The sequence below is a fragment of the Pteropus medius genome, unplaced genomic scaffold, assembly GCF_902729225.1.
Source record: "Pteropus medius unplaced genomic scaffold, Ma_sr-lr_union100, whole genome shotgun sequence".
NCBI classification, from domain to species: Eukaryota; Metazoa; Chordata; class Mammalia; order Chiroptera; family Pteropodidae; genus Pteropus; species Pteropus medius.
Genome location: NW_024340699.1, coordinates 3,226,889 through 3,243,262, shown reverse-complemented (window position 1 = coordinate 3,243,262; position 16,374 = coordinate 3,226,889). Strand labels below are relative to the sequence as shown.

Genomic DNA, 16,374 nt, shown 5'->3' with positions numbered 1-16,374 from the left:
GCACGTAGTAGGCGTTCAGTTAATGGTAAGGATAATTAGTACGAGGAGTGAGAAGTTTTGGGGTCAGAATGTAGGTTTGAGCTCTGACTCGCAGTTATTTTCGAGGAGTGGGGGAGGGGTGGCCTTACACCCTCTGCTCCCTGGTGGCAGGAATTACTCGGGAGTGCGGGGAGAGCCCTTTGTCGCCCCGGCTCCGTCAGACTGCTCTGATGCCCCGAACCCGCTGGCGCCGCCGGGCACCCGCGGCACGTCTCTCTCTCTCAGGCTACGTACGGAAAGACTTCCTTGGACATCTCCATCCCTCTCCAGCCCCCTGGCGCGCTCGCTGTCTCCTCTCGGTCCGTTGGCCACAGCGAGCGCGATCCAGCCTCGGGCGGGAGGGAAGAGGCAGCCTCTGGGTGTGCGAGTCGCTGCGCCCCGGGAAAAGGAAAGAGGAAGGGGTGGCGCGGCGACCGCGGGAGAGCGCAGTGCCCCGGGCGGCCCTGGGGCCCCTCCCTCATTTTGCCTGCCTTCCAGGGACTGCTCTGGCTTTCCGAGTCCCGATGCACAACCCCTGAACAACCGAGTGTGCCTCTCCGCCACCCGCCCTCCCGGCTGGGACAAGGGCCGGAGGCACCAGCTCGGCACGCACGCGGCAGGAGTGGGCGGCGAGCACAGGCGGGAGAGGTAAGGAGGGGCAGGCGGCGGGGTTGGGGGAGTGTGCCTGCACGTGCGCGCGCGTGTGCGCGTGCTCTGAGGGGGCGTGGGGGCCGCCAGGAGAGCCCTGGTCGGCACCTGCCCTCCCTTCACGGTGTCGCCCCCGGCACCCACGCTAGGGCGCTTGCCTCCCGCATCCCTCATTCGCCCCCACGTCTCACCACCCCCACCATCCAAACCCCACCATCCCTACTAATAATTTCCCACTGCAAAATCAGACCAAAACCTGGAGAGGTAGCGTTGCCTTTCCGCTCCCATCGCCCCCTCCCCGCCCCCCTCCTGCTATAAATAATTTGGACTAGCGGGTCAGGCACGTCACACTGTAAGAAACCGGGACCCCGAGGTTTTCTTCTCTGGGAACGGGGCAAGGTGCGAGGAGCAGGAGAAAAAAATCACTCGTGAGTAGTGAAGAAAAGCCTGCTCCTTGACTCCTAGAAAAGACTGGGCAGCGTTTTATTTTTCTCTTCTTTTTCTGGCTTCCTTTTTAAAATTTATCAGGGTCTTTTTTATTCTACATCGTCTTCCCCCCACCCCTCAGCCCCAAATCCAACGGATTGCTCAGCGTTCTTCCCATTGGTTTATTTTGTCCCTTCCCCTACGACTCTGCTCCCACCATCTCCTCCTCCCCCAGCCACACAACCCCACCTCCAGCATCCATCTCGTCCTAGACAGGGCACTATTCGCCAGAAATAAAGTTCAAACTCCTCTCCCTGTCTGCTTGCTGAGACCAGTGGTCTCCAGGAACCCATTTTACGCTTGCACTCCACACCTGCTATCCCTTAATTTCAATCTGGTTTTGCAGAGGGCACGCGCGCGCGTATCTCACACACACACACACACACACACACACACACACAGACACACGCACACACACACACACACCCTACAACCCGCGAGGTGCAAAACTGCCTCCTGCAACTACCAAAACTTAACAGCCACTCTAGCTGTTTTTGTCTTAACGAAAGGACAACAGAGATTTTTATTCTGGGTCCTCCTGTGGGGTGACTTTTATATAGTATTTAAATATGTATATGTTATACATATATATGTTTTTCCTTTTTCCCCTTTAATTTTTTTTCTTAGCAAGAAAATCTGCTTGGTCCCAGGCAGCCACTGCTGCCCCTTTGATGTTTTGGTACGCCGTGCGCATGCGCCTCACATTAGAATTACTGCACTGGGCAGACTAAGTTGGATCTCTTCTCTTCAGTGAAACCCTCAATCCCATCAAAAACTAAAGGGATGTGGAGAGTCCGGAAAAAGGGCTACTTTGGGATTTGGTCATTCCCTTTAATAATCGCCGCTGTCTGTGCGCAGAGGTAAGTGTGCCCAGCGTTTCTTTTTCCTTTCTCACTTTGAAGGGCTCTGTCTGCATACCTCTGTGAGCGGGGATCTGTAGTGAGGATCAGATAGATGCTGAAGACGCTGTGCCTGCTGTCTTATTAATGCCTCTGTATTGTCTTTTTCTTTAGTGTCAATGACCCTAGTAATATGTCACTGGTTAAAGAGACGGTGGATAGACTCCTGAAAGGCTATGACATTCGTCTGAGACCAGATTTTGGAGGTAATGGGGTTGCCTTGGAAATAAGAAACAGCCCAGCTATAGCCTAAGCTGTCTTTTAAGCTTTGTGCTCGCTGTCTCTTCCTTCTTCCTCATCGTGGTGTATGTGGTATATTGAATGTGTCTCTGTGTTACCATATTGAGAAACTGATCCAAACTTAAGCTGATTTGTTACTATCCAGCACTTAGATGGTCTTTCGGTGAGACCCTCCTAGTGTGTATTGGTGATTGCTGTCCTTCGGCTTCACTGATATAAATCCTTTGCTTCATTGTCTTTGCCTCATTCAGATACAGATCTCTTAAGTTTAGTGCATAGTGTGTCCAGAGAACCTGGCTTAATGAAGGCAGTCATGAACATTTTTGAGGACAAGATGTGCAGACAATTAGTTGAGAAGTGGCATTAACCCCCTGTGCCTGCCTACTTTAGAAGAGTTTTGGCTGTGGTTTGAAGTGGCTTGTCTCTGGATATTATCCAGTCCTGGAAGCTTCCCTGCATGGGGCATGGGGAGGGCATGCTGAGGGGCTTGGGGGGTAGAGAGGCTTGTGGGGGTGGAGGGTCAGAGACCTCTCTTGATGCAGTCTGAGATACTTTGATATACCCATTTAATTTTGCTTCAGAGTCTTACGGAGCTCAAAGAGTTAAAAACTGCGTAAAGAAGCAGGGGATGGAGTGGGAGAGTGGAATGAAGAGGAGGGGGGTTTCAACACAATATATGCAATTCCCTTGGGCCTGAAACGGTTCCTGTGCTTTTTTGTAAGTTGGGTGTTCTCATGCTGAGACATCTACATACGTAGACAGAGCTGGAATCCCTCATCAATCAGGGCATATGTGTGCATGTTCAATAGAGCATTTCCTAGAGGAGTGCCTGTTCCCCCCACCTCCCTTTTAAAAAAACGAGTAAGGACTTGAAGAATTTAAGGGTGAGCAGTGGGGAGGAACTTGGGGCAGAGTGTCCATGTCCGGGGACAACTCTTGCTAAGAATGAATGAAGTTCTGAGAAATCACGTGGCTGACCATCTTGGTTTGCAGGTCCCCCCGTGGCCGTGGGAATGAATATTGACATTGCTAGCATCGATATGGTTTCTGAAGTCAATATGGTGAGTACTGAGATTTATGGCTGGATCTCCACAAACCTTTACTTGGGGATAGAAAGGAGAAAGGAGCCAGTTGGTAGGGGTGTGGTATGCGTGAGTACGTGTATGGAGTGACAGAAAGGGCAGGGGATTTTGCTTTGGAACCCACTGTGTTTGTGATTTCAGAGGCAGCTCTTTGTGGTCCCTAACGATTTTTCCAACTCAGTTGAAATACTTGGGACTTGGCTTAAAGCAAGTAAAATGCCTCACACATTCACATGCAAAATACAGCCACATGCAAGACACCTCTTGTAGAAGCCACATTTCTTAAAGTTCAATGGGAAATCTGGTTCATCAAGTGATATTTTGGGTTTGGGTTGGGGGTCAGAAGAAGAGAGGAGGGTTTTGATTTGACATTTAACAGAATGTAACCTACAAACTAAACTGTAGCGAGAAGCCTGAATAAATTATCTGGGGATACTCATGTCCACTTGTTGCTCTCAGAAACGGCCTCTTTACAGCTGATGGCAGGTCTCCCCCAGTTGCTCACCAGCTCCTGTAAACTCCTGACCACCAAAATAAAATAAAAGTCGGCCACCCATGTTTTCAAAAGGCATGCTCAGATTCTTGTGCCATCTCTGGTCACTTCTGCAGTGTTATTCACCGCATATCCTAAGCTTGTACAATTTATGGATGGCAGCACTCCTTAGTGTGTACTTCTTTGGACTTGGGGCAAGGGCTAAGAGAAAAAGCCTCCGTGTTCCCGCTGGCAAACACTTTTCCGGGGTTTGCTTCATTGCAGGTGCGCCCCCTGCTGCCCATGCTTGGGCACTGCAGACATACAAGACAAAGATAAGTGTCCTAGATACCCACCCCTACTTGGGCCATTTCTCCAGTGACTTTTCTATTGTGTGTTTCTGAAGTTTTCCCCGTTGGAAAAGTTCCTCTAGAAGGCCCACATTTGAGTGTAAGTTTCTAGTGTTAACTTGGATCGCACACAACACATTTCCCAGAAGGCTGTGTTGCAGCATGGCTCTGCCTAGAAATGCAGTGCACTGTTAAAGAAGAGGGTCTAGTGAGTAACGTTTAATGCAAAACACTTCTAAGCCGGACTGCAGGACTTAGAAGTTTGGACACTTATTAACGTGAGGGAGCCAGAGTACTCTATAGTGCACATGCTCTCAACATTCCACAGACTTTTATAATCCCAGAATTTAAGTAAAGAGGAAGCTCAAATAACCAGCTTCATCCCCCTGTACACTGTCCAAAGATAGGTGATAATCCTGAGGTATCACAAGATTATGAGACATTGTGTGACTGCTGGAGGTGGTAGTCAACATTTCAGTAATGTTTTATGACATCTAACTTCTCTTCTAGTTATTGGGCAGGTTTTTACCATATAGGATATAAACACAGATTAAAGACAATATTGGCTGATTCAGGACCACAGATTTCTCATACATTTTGAAAATCCCTTGTGTGGGTAGAGAATATTTCTTTCTTGTGACACTATTTAATTTCTCAGATATACAAATACTCGCTTTTGTGGGATTTTAGAAGTCTTTCATCAGTTATTTTGAGTTTTACCTTTAAAAAATTGAAAATGTCTTACTATGGGTACATCCTAAGTCCCAGACACTTGAATATACATTTTGTTGCTAAAAATAAAGTGATACATGGGTTCCATATGTGATTGAGTTACAAAACTCTTCTCTTGCATTTTTATTTATTTATGCTCTTTTCTCCTCCCAAATTTTATTTTACCACCTTCTCCCTTAGAGTCTCACAAAGATGGGATTTTATAGAAAAATTAAGAAATATTTAGAATCTAAAGAGACAATGATGAGATGATTAGAAGTTGCTGCAATGGATTAGTTAATAACTTAGAAATATTATATTCCAAATTGTTTAGAGTAGTAGAGGGTTGTGTTTTACTTTTTCCTTCTTAAGTTTTTTTTTTTTTTTTTTTTTTTTTTTTTTACCTACATGCAGTATTTTGGAGAGGTATCTGAATTGGACACAGTGCTAGTCAAAATATAGACCCAGCTAAGGCGAGGTGTCATCTCTTAAAGTTATTTACTGTTGCTGAAAAATCATGGGATGTAGAAAGTGTAAAAACAAATGTCAGGTTGTAAATAGGACAGTAGTGCAGCATTAATGATTAGGGCCAAATGTTAAAAATCCCATGCCAGTTTCCTTTCTAAGTCCAGTGCTAACACATGTGGACTTGTCCAGACACATTTTTACTTGTTGTAAAATAAACACATATTTCAGCTAGCAATCTTAGTGACCTTAAATTAATCTTTCAAAGGAAAATTCTGTGATGTATGGTATTTTAATTAGATACGTTTATTTGATTTGAAGCCACAGATGGGAAATTCCGTTATCGATGTCTAAATAAAATATTTGTGGCATATTTCCCCCTGTATAAAGGTCTAAAGGGATTAAAATCTTTTGATTAGATTTACTTCTGAAAGATGGTTAATTGATTATTAATGAAATCTCAAAATTGATTAAAACACATTTCTACCTTATTATCCATTGTGGCCTGCAATCTCTGGTAATTGTAACTTTCTTTTATTATAGCAAATCTCCCTTTGAAGAGTGGTAGGCACTAGACCATTTAAATAATCATTGACTCATTTGTACCAAAAGAGAAAGGCCTGTGTCAGTGTGGTGATCCTAGAAAAACCCCAAACTGAGTCATGAGTCTTGGATGCTAGTTCTGCTTTTCCTGCTCAGTCATCCCAAGAGAATGACTCACCTGTTAAAGGGGAATAATAGTCCCATTTTCACCTATCTCAGGTGACCCCCAGAATTAATGAAATGTTATATGTCATACATATTAGTATTCTCTGATCATAGCTTATATAGAAGACTGAATACCAGGCTCTCACTCAATAGAATGAATGTCCACTCCACCTGCTACCCTCAGCATGGTTGCGTCAGTAATTTACATTAGTAGGCCTCAGTTTCCTTATGTTTCAAATGAGAGGGGACATGTTGATTTCCAGCTCAAAGTTACATGTGTATCTGGTTTGGTTTGTTGTAACAGCTCTGATGGGTACAAAGAAGTTATCGAAAACTTAGAAATCCAGCACAGACTAAGAAAAATGCAGAATTCCTAAGTGGCATGCAGTTGTGAGTTCTTACGTAGGAGGGTGGTGATGGTATGCTACTCAGCCATGTGACTCAGGTGACTGTAGGCCCGATGGAAGATCTTAGGAAGAAAGTGATCTCAATTAAAATGCTCCTGAGCAGAAAGCTTGACTTTAGAATGAAATATTTTTAGATGTCTTGGTTAAATTGGCAGGAATCTTTTTGTTAAGATTCTTGATGAAAAGTGCATTTTAAGATCCAAAATTGGCTGTGAGGATTATGGACTGAAATAGCTTTCTCTTCATTTAAAGCAGATTCTTCTCCATATTGAAACAACACACTTGCCAACCAAAGAGTAAAGCAATATTTCACTTTTGAGGAAAGAGTTCTAGTAAACACATACACAAATTACCTTTTTATGGAATGGTGAATGGAGAGAAGCACTGCCTTAAAAAAATAAAAATAAAAATAAACAGATGTTTTCTTGTACCACCAGCTGCAAAGTTTAAAATTCAATTCAGCACAAATACATATTTAGTGGCTGCTATGATCCAGCCATGCGTTAGGCATCAGGAACAGAGCAGTAGACGAGACCAGCTTGTCCCCAAATCTCAGGAGACGTAATGTACAGGTATTCACTATTCTTTATTCTACTATAGACTTCTACTATTCTTATACTTAGTGTAATTCTTATCTTTTCTCTAAAACTTTTTCTGAACACCCAAGTGAGTACTAAGGTCATTGTATCTCTCCCCATGTGGTTTTGACTATTTACTATATATAGTTTGACTCCTGGTGAATACCATGAATATTGGGTGAAGTATTTGTTTTTATGGTAGTAATTTGTTATTATTCACTAGACTATACTATATGGACAATATTTTGTGGCTTGCTGAAGAGTTTAAATTTTGTTCCAAAGGCTAATAGGGACCCATGAAAGGGTGCCAATAGGAGAATTGCGAGAACAGAGTCATACTTCATGAAGATGCTTTTGAAGTGTGGCGGGTAGATGGAAGTGGAACAAGACCTAAGGTTGGGAAATAAGATGAAAACGCACTGGAAAAATCCAGGAAGGATTGATGACTAAGACAGGGATGTAAAGGAGAAGATATAAAATCAGGCAGGACATTTGCAAGGTAGAAGTGACAGGACTTTGTGAATTCCAGGTTTTACATGGCATCGTTTATTGATACATAGAACGGAGGAAGAACAGCCAAGTTGGGAAGGGAGAGGTGGGGATGAGGCATGTGGGCAGACACTGAGTTCAGTCTGGGAACTGTTGACTTTTCTGCTTACATGGAATTTCCAAATGGAGATAACCAGGAGGTGATCGGAAAATGTATGTCTAGAGCTAAGTAAAGAGTCATGACTAGAGAGATGAAACTTGGTCATGTCAGCGTATAAGAGGTGCTACTTATAACTATGAATGGATACAATTAAAAAGAGAAAGTGAGAAGACACCTGAAAAGGGAGACCTGGTGAGCACTGTAATTGAAGTGGTGGATCATTGAAAAGGAGCCCACTAAGGAGATTAGTAAGTGGCTAAGAAGCACTCGGAGAGTTAGTAGAAGAACCTGCAAATAATGTCTTCAGAGCTGAGGAACAAGGGAGTTTAAAAAAGAAGAAAATGGCCAGCTGTACCATGTAAACAACAACAAAATGTAATTTCCACAGTTCAAAGCCCTTTTATATTGGGCTGTAAAGAACCCGGTCCTGGGGCATGAAGTCTGAACGACCAGGAACATCCCTAGATGGAAAAGGCAGCAACACGTCCGCCGTCCTGAAGTTGAGGAGCGCCCTTATACCTTAGATCTTGGAGAGGAAAGGTTTCAGTTTTCAAAGAATTTACATTGGCTGCAAATAAAGGAGGGGTTCGGATAAGGTGAAGCATTGTCAGTTCTATGATAGGAGCACAGTCTGTAAGGAACCAATAATCACGACCCTTGGTTGGTTGCAGGAAACAGTCCTGAAAGTTCATGCATGTGTGGTCATGCATCTAGTGGTCAGCTGGAAGGTGCTTGGATGTTGAGTCGAAGCTCAAACACACATTCAGGAATGTGAGCAGTCTTTTGTCAGCTGCCCCTGCTATTAACAGGCTATCTGCTCTGTGTCTCTCTCACTATCCTGCCCACTGTAATTTAATTTAGAACATCTCAGAATTTTTTTTTCGTGTCAGATGCCACAATGATCAATTGAAATAAGTTCTGAGACTTGTCTCCCAGATATGGTAACAGGCACTCATATGTAAATGTAGTAAGAGGAGTTTTTGTGGTTGAAACTACACTTTTGAAAAGTTTGCATCTGAAGCAAAGTGGGGAGAGGGCAATGGCAGAATGGAGTCACATGATTTGGAAGAGATATATTCTTTAGAAGGACATAGGTTGCAGATACAAAGTGGTAAGTGAGGTAGAGTGGCGGACAGGAAGCTAAAGGCTTGCTGACCTCTGTATTTTGGGACATGGAGACACTTTCTACTGAGATTAGAGGAGCTTAAAATTAGCTGCTGTAGAGAATGGGTATGTGAGGTTACTTAAGACACATGAAGGATATCCAGAAAGCATGAAGCATGATGAAGAGGGCGGTGAACACTCACTGACCACAGGCAGGCTTAACTCTAAATAAATTGTGCTTAGAAGCTCCCCTACCCAATTTTAGCAAGGTTTTCTGTTCTCCACTTTTCCTTCTCCTCCTTCTCCTTCTCTTTCCTCCTCTTCTCTTATAGAGTACCTCACTTTTCCCACCATTATCATAACATTAATAAAATAATTATAGCTGCAGCTTATTGAGTCCATAACTTGTGCAGGTATCATGTTGATGTGCCTTATCTCATCTAATACTCCTGTAAACCTATTTACAAAAGAGGGATCTGAGGCCCAGAGAGATTAAATGACTTGTTCAAGGTCGCACAGTTAGCAACTGACTGACTTCACATTCCTCAATCATAGCCTGCATTATCCTGCATTACTGCAATTTTAAATATAGAAAGGCCTCATTTCAAAAAAAATAACTTCCATTCCTTGAGGACCTCATTTTGTTGTAGTTGTTTGTTTTTATTGTTTTTTTTTTGTTTTTTTGTTTTTTTTTGCCAGATAAACTAATCAAAAGATGTTACTTTTAGTCCTCTTTCTCTTTACCTTGGAAAAAATACCTTAATTTCATTATAATGATTTTTTTCAAGTAGACCTTTTAATCAGTGTGTATTAAATATAAGATACAGTCTTCGTTCTTGAGAAGCTCACATATTATATCTGTTGAGCTCTATTTAAAGTAAGAAATAAAGGAAAATTTATGTAAGATCTTGAAGAGTCAAGGATGTTGCTTATGTTATTTTTTTTTTCATTATGAATGAGTGCTATTTAACCTGTTTAATAATTATCTTATTGCTGCTGCAGAATCTCAGATAACCATTAAGGCCACTAATTGTCACTAAATGTTGGCTGCTATATGTTTAAGTACTGTAAATTCTCAGTGATTTTAGGTTTTTAGTGGACACTATGTGACAAGACTACACTCTTTTCTTTTTCTTCTTTCACGAAGAATTCATTTTCAATTGAACTTTTTCTTGATTTCTGTTTGATTTCTGATAAATTGCTCCTGCAAATAATTCTCTTAAAGGCAATTGAGTCTTTTCTTCTCCTCACAGATCTTTCCTTCCTCCATTCCACACAATATAAATGAGCCTCACTATAAAGATTGTATCTCTAGAAGACGTATTCATCTGTTTGAAAACAACTATGCCACTTGATAGTGACAGTATATAAATTCTGTTTCTCTTGGTTAACTCTTAGGGCAAACTTTTGCTATTGCTTTATGGGTACCTTGAACAGTGGTCTCACCTGAATGTGGCATGAAATACAGATCTGACTATGGGTTTACTCTGCAAGAGAAGGCAGGTGAGGGAAGTATCTCAAGTTTTATATTTTAGAAGTGCATCACATGTGCTTCCCCACTCCCTCCAAGTGATTAAATGGTCATAGGATATCTAAGAATGTAAATCAGAGAAAGTGTTTCTCTTAACATTGAGGAGAGGGCCTTAATTTTAGGGGTGGGCACTGACTTGTTTTGTGAACAGTCTAAGGCAAGGTTTCATAACCTTTTCATATTTGGCATTTGGGGACAGATAATTCTTTGTTTGTGGAGGGGCTGTCATGTTCATTGTAAGGTTTTAACAGCATTCTGGCCTCTGCCTACTAGATGCCAGAGGTACCCCCAGAGTTATGAAAGCCAAAAATGTCCCCAGAAATGGACAAATGTGCCCTGGGAAGCAAAATTGTCCCCAATTTAGAACCACAGGTATAAAGAGTGGTTTTGTGCCTTTGTCTCCAAACAACTAGAGAAAAGATTTTTTCATTGAGAAATAGATTTTGTGCTCATTTACCATTTCATTTATGTTTGATGGTACATTGTGACAAAACCAGTTTTAAAATATCAGCAAACATCAAAGGCAAAGCTTGTCCCATCCCAATCGCTTCATTAAAACTGTGTTTTAATTTGCCTATATTCCCTTCTAGTTCTTTGTTTATTCATATTTTACACATTGAACTTATAATTTTATTTTGTAGAGAGAATTTATAGTCTATATTGTCACTTAGCAGACCATGAGTATTTTTGGTTTTATGCTTTTTTTTTAAAAAAAACACACAATGGAAACCAGTGTATATTTTTCATGCCTTTTCCATGATCTTATAAATATACACAAATATATGAGAATATTGGTATTTTCTTTTTTGTAATGGTATTTTTTCAAAAGGTTTTAAAATACATTTAATAGATTATTAGTCATAATTCTAGCTATAGATTATTTGAAAATAAGCATTATTTACTTTTACTTATACACCATTAACTATAATATAGAAATAATATGCAAAATAGAGAACTAGATTTAAAAAGCATATAAATTCTTGTATATCAATTCGACTCACCTTTACACAGCCACTCTTTGTTTATATCCTTATATTATCCAGTTTTTCCAAAATCAATTTACATTTTTGGACAACATAAAATATGCTTTGAAACAGAAGGTTAAAAGAAGAATTAAAAAAGATGGTTTTGAGTTATTAAAAGATACAAATACCAGGTTTATTTCTTGCTTCCAATTTTGCTTTTTATTTGTAAATATATATTTTATTAAACAAGGAGAGCAACAGGTTTATATTATCCTATCCCTGTTTATATGGAAAAATACGGGGGTGTCCTTTGCCCATTGGCTCTTGCTATTGCTTGGTTTGTTAACATTCTATCTGCATTTTTACTGCCAAGTCTCATTTTCCGTGCTACAATTTGGCACTTACTGCCCACTCACCTGCCAAGAGGTCTTAACTTAAAAGTAATTGGGCAATTGAAGATAAAATAACTTCTCTCCTTACACAATGGCAACAATTAAATTAATGAAGGTTTTGAGATAAATCTACATATACCTTAGAAAAGCAATACACGAATAAGCCATAGAGGAAGATCAGAGATTTTTGAGGTGTGCAAATACATGGTCACTGTCTGCATGTGCCCCCATGCCTGACACAATGCCTGGCAACTAGCAGGTGCTCAACAAATATGGATTGCATGGCTTTGTTGGACTGACTACAAGGTAACTGGAGGAGTAGTTGAGGGAATATAGTATATTGGGCTACTGGTATGTATTTAATTTATCAAGTGCTAACTTAACCAGCACTATACCAATTAGGCTGTATTGTGGAAGGATATGAAATGGTTCTTACATTGGGGCGAAAGCTCTCTCTGGAGTTTGAGAAAGACTAATCTTACTTGCCCGAAGAGGGAGGTTAGGGTTTGATGGAAAGAAGAGTATTTCAGATGGTGGGAGAGGAGAGTGGTATATCCCTCAAGTAAAGAAATCAAAGTGAAAGGTTGAGAACCAGGTTTTTATAGTGATTCTCAGACTCTGCTGTGTAATAGAATCATCCAAGTCTAGTGTTAATATTCCTATTTTCAGGGCCCACGTACAGAGTCTGATTCAGTAGGCCTGGGAGGACAATCAGGAATCTGCATGTTTGAAAGCCTTAACTCTTTTAGAGTTTTGCATTTCCCATGAAAATAAGAATATAATAAATAATAATGGAAAATTCAAGGCTATTTTATTCTGAATCTTACTCTGCTAATGGGAAATATTGAATAAGGCTGGTAATATAGATAATTCAAAGGCGATTGCTGTTTTCTCTCAAGACAGTCCTATTTATTCTTACCTTTCAACTTCTAAACCATCAACATAGAAAAAGTAATGTTTTAGAGAGTGTGCTGTTTATCCCTTCCAGGACAGAATGTTTGTTTTAAAATAGTTCAGTCTTCCTACTTAGGACTGACTACAAGGTAACTGGATTGACAATCAGACCACTAGTTTTTAAACAAATATACAAAGATCATTTTTAAAAATTGTCAGTTTTTGTGAAGATATGGAAATTTCATCAACTGTATATTTTTCAAGAAATATTTTTGACATTAATTTTAAGTGAGATGATTTATAGGCCATTTTAAAGAATATCATAAAATAAGAAGTGGAGATGTGAAAGAGTTTTAAGTGTTTAGGTGCCAGTTATTGTGTCGTAAAATCTAATCATCATTCTGTGTACTTGCTGTCGTTGAAACCGCCATGATACAAAAAAATGAAATTTAGTAGTTTTTCTGTTAGTTTTTCTTGATCTACATACAAAGAAACTTCAAGGCTATTTTGTAAATTCATACTTCTGTTTCTTTGACCAAATTAGTGTTTGAGTCAATAGACTGAAGATCTCTTGAAGTGCTCTCTGATTGACCAGTTGTATAAGTCACTCCTCTTTCAAGCATTGATAAACCAGCACTCTCTTTGCACCCTGGTGGGTTCATCTGCTGGACTGTGTAAATTTGCATCTGACTTATGTATTGGAAGAATGCTCACGAGTGTTTACTTGAATCACATGAGTATGCCTGTGCGGCAAACCGTTTCTTTAACAGAATTCTTTAAAAATTATACCCTTGTTATTTTAAAAGTCATAATATTTTAAATATTTGCCAGATTTACAGATGAAAGATCTGTAGAATTATGGACCACATTAAAAAACAGTTTACTTATTTCCTATTTTTTGAATGTTTTATTTTAGACTTAAGGTTTTAGAGGCCAAATTCTGTTCTATAGGAGATCTGACTAAAGTCACTCTGATAATTGCTTTTATAACACCATGAAGTAATATTCTCTGGCAAATATTCTCTGGTTATTTGGAAAGATCAGCTATCATTTTATATCTTAATTGCATATTTTCTAAGAGACCATAAAACTCTGTCTATTTAATAAGCCAGCTTTGAAAAACACACTTAAAAATGACTGTTATTTACCAAACTGACTGTGATCGTCATCACTGGTTAGACCATATAGGCAGGAATTTGTCGTAATGGAACTTTCTTTACTTAGAATGATTAGTCAAAGCGGCAAATATTGTAAATGTGCCCTGTGGTAAAATTTCCAGATTGGGACAACAAACCAACAGACAAATCCTCTTAATTGTTTATCCTGGAGTTCTGGGTTTCTAGTTTTATTGTTATTTTAGTGCATAGTGCAATCTTAGCAGGAATGAAACTTGGTTGAATCAAATGCTCCATACACTATTGGGCTTTAAAGAGAGAGAAAGAGACAGGGACTGAGACAGACATATGTGGTTTCTATCTCTGAGGAGTTTGTAATATGTTTCCAATAGTCGAAAAATAGCAGAAGCCCTTTTTTATATAGTAGGTGGATTTCGCTTAGTATAAATGAATGTTTTATAAAATATACAACAAGAATTTGCCATGTAAGAATCTGTGTATAATCAGGGACTGTACTTTTTGAATTTACGTGATACTCAACAATGTAAAGTACAAGTGGATTATCTCTGTTCTTTTAAGTATTTGATAGTTTATAAACAAATACTTTAAATAAAAAGTGTCAATGAAAAATAGGATTTTAAAAATTATACTTTTGACATATAACTAGGTTATATTTTATTATGATTAACAACACTAAAAATTACTGTTTATGGAGAAACTTCTATGAAATGAACTGTAATTTTTTAATGATTTCACATTTAAATCTCAAAAACTCTGTGAAATAAGTATTATCACATTTTACAGATGGATAAATAGGTTGAGAATATTTCTGTGAATTAGAACCTATCAGAACCAAGATAGTAGTACATCCCTCATTATTTCATAGCTAGAAAATGCTAGAACTGGGACTTAAGTACCCTTTTGTTCCCTATTCCATTTATTTTGTGTTTTTTCTCAAGTTAAAGGAAAAGGAAGTTGAAAAAATTGAATGGACCTCCATCATAATCAACCAGGGTGATTGTTAATAATCCACATTCCAGCTTCTTAGGTGATTTTAGGGAACCTACAAAAATCAAACAAATAGAACATGATAATATCTATGATATGCAAAAGTAAGCAGTCTAAGTCATTTAAAGTTCAATTAAAATAGTAGTCATCACTGTTTCAGCATCATTAGGATTTATGGATAAGTTGAAGATTTTGATTTACATTTTTATTGGTTGTTATAAATCATCTTTCATCACCGAAGAATGAATTCAGTTCTTGCTCAAAACAAAAATGTGCTGTGAAAAAAGTATATGAGAATTAATAGCAAAATTAGGTTTTTATTAAATTTTATGACTTTTAGAACCTTATTTTAGTTTAATAAGGTGGTACCAGAATACTCAGTAAAATGATGATTAACATTTGTTCGGAATAATAATTGTGATGTATTTCAAGGTCGTTCCAAGAGACTTCAGTTTGAATACCTTTGTGTTCCTCAAGTTTGGGAAAAATATGTGGCTTAAACAAAATATTTCTCATTTATTTTCTTTTTTTTCTACTTTGTCACATAAACAACTGAATTGATAAAAATTAAATATAAAATTAGGCCAGGAATGTGTGTGTGTATACAGATGTACTATACACACAAACACATATACAGATGTACTATACACACAAACACATGTATACACACACACACACATATATAAACAAAATATATATATAAACATATATATATTATATATATAATACATATAGATATACATATATACATATGTATATATTAAATTTTATAATAATTACTAAGTTCTATATATCTTTTAAAAGCAAGCAGTCCATGTACTAAAACGTGCTATTACATTTTTAAGAAGTTAGAAAAGGTCAGTAAGGTCAATATTTATTTCAGAAGCAGGAACGAGGAAGTTCTGGATTTGTCATTGTTGATAAAATGTTGTACACATTTCTTAAATTCTGCTGCACGGTTTCGAGATTTGGAAATTAAGGAAATTAAATGAACGATATAAGGTAACTTCCAGCTGTTTTTTATGTTTGCTTCGTAAAGCAGGTAAATTTGTCATTAATTTTCTATTGGAGAACTCATTTTTTTCTTACTGATTTGTTGTAGCATCCTTATATTAACCCTTTGTCATATATTGCAAAAATATTTTCTTATGTAATAACTTTGTGAGAAATATCTTTTAGTGTCCATAAGATTTATATTTGTATGTTCTAAAATATGGTTTTTGAGCTTGGTTTTCAGACTTTGAATAGTCTTGTTCACCGCAGGATTTAAAAAAAAATTGTTTAATGATGTTTCAATGTCTTATGTAATTTTTCACATAAATATTGAATCCATTTGAGATGTATATTAGAGTAAATTCTGGAGCATAGAAATATACATAGATAAAAAATATCATATGTCCTTAAATCTTTGTTTTTACTCTATCATTGCCTCGTTAATGTTTTTCCATAGCTTTGTGCCAGTCCTAGTGGCTTTAATTATTTTAGCTTTAAATACCACACAAATCTTCCTTCATTATATTTCTACTTAATTGTACTTAATCATTAATGAGATGGTTATGTTTTTATAATCTTTAAATTTTGGCAAATTAAAAAAATATTACTTGCATTTTGGTTGTAATTACACTAAATTTTATTGAGGATTTTAGAAGGAA

General features: G+C 38.4%; 1 protein-coding gene across 2 annotated transcripts in view; it reads left to right on the top strand.

Annotated features, from left to right (window-relative positions):
- The first annotated feature begins 545 nt into the window (after positions 1 to 545).
- Positions 546 to 16,374, top strand: part of GABRB2 (gamma-aminobutyric acid type A receptor subunit beta2) — a 208,477-nt gene continuing 192,648 nt past the window's right edge. For both annotated transcript variants that reach the window (XM_039877236.1, XM_039877230.1), the window contains exons 1-4: positions 546 to 666; positions 1,780 to 2,012; positions 2,166 to 2,257; positions 3,285 to 3,352. In XM_039877236.1, coding sequence (XP_039733170.1) covers positions 1,936 to 2,012; positions 2,166 to 2,257; positions 3,285 to 3,352 — 237 coding nt within the window. In that variant the 5' untranslated portion in view covers positions 546 to 666; positions 1,780 to 1,935. The remainder of the gene's footprint in view (positions 667 to 1,779; positions 2,013 to 2,165; positions 2,258 to 3,284; positions 3,353 to 16,374) is intronic.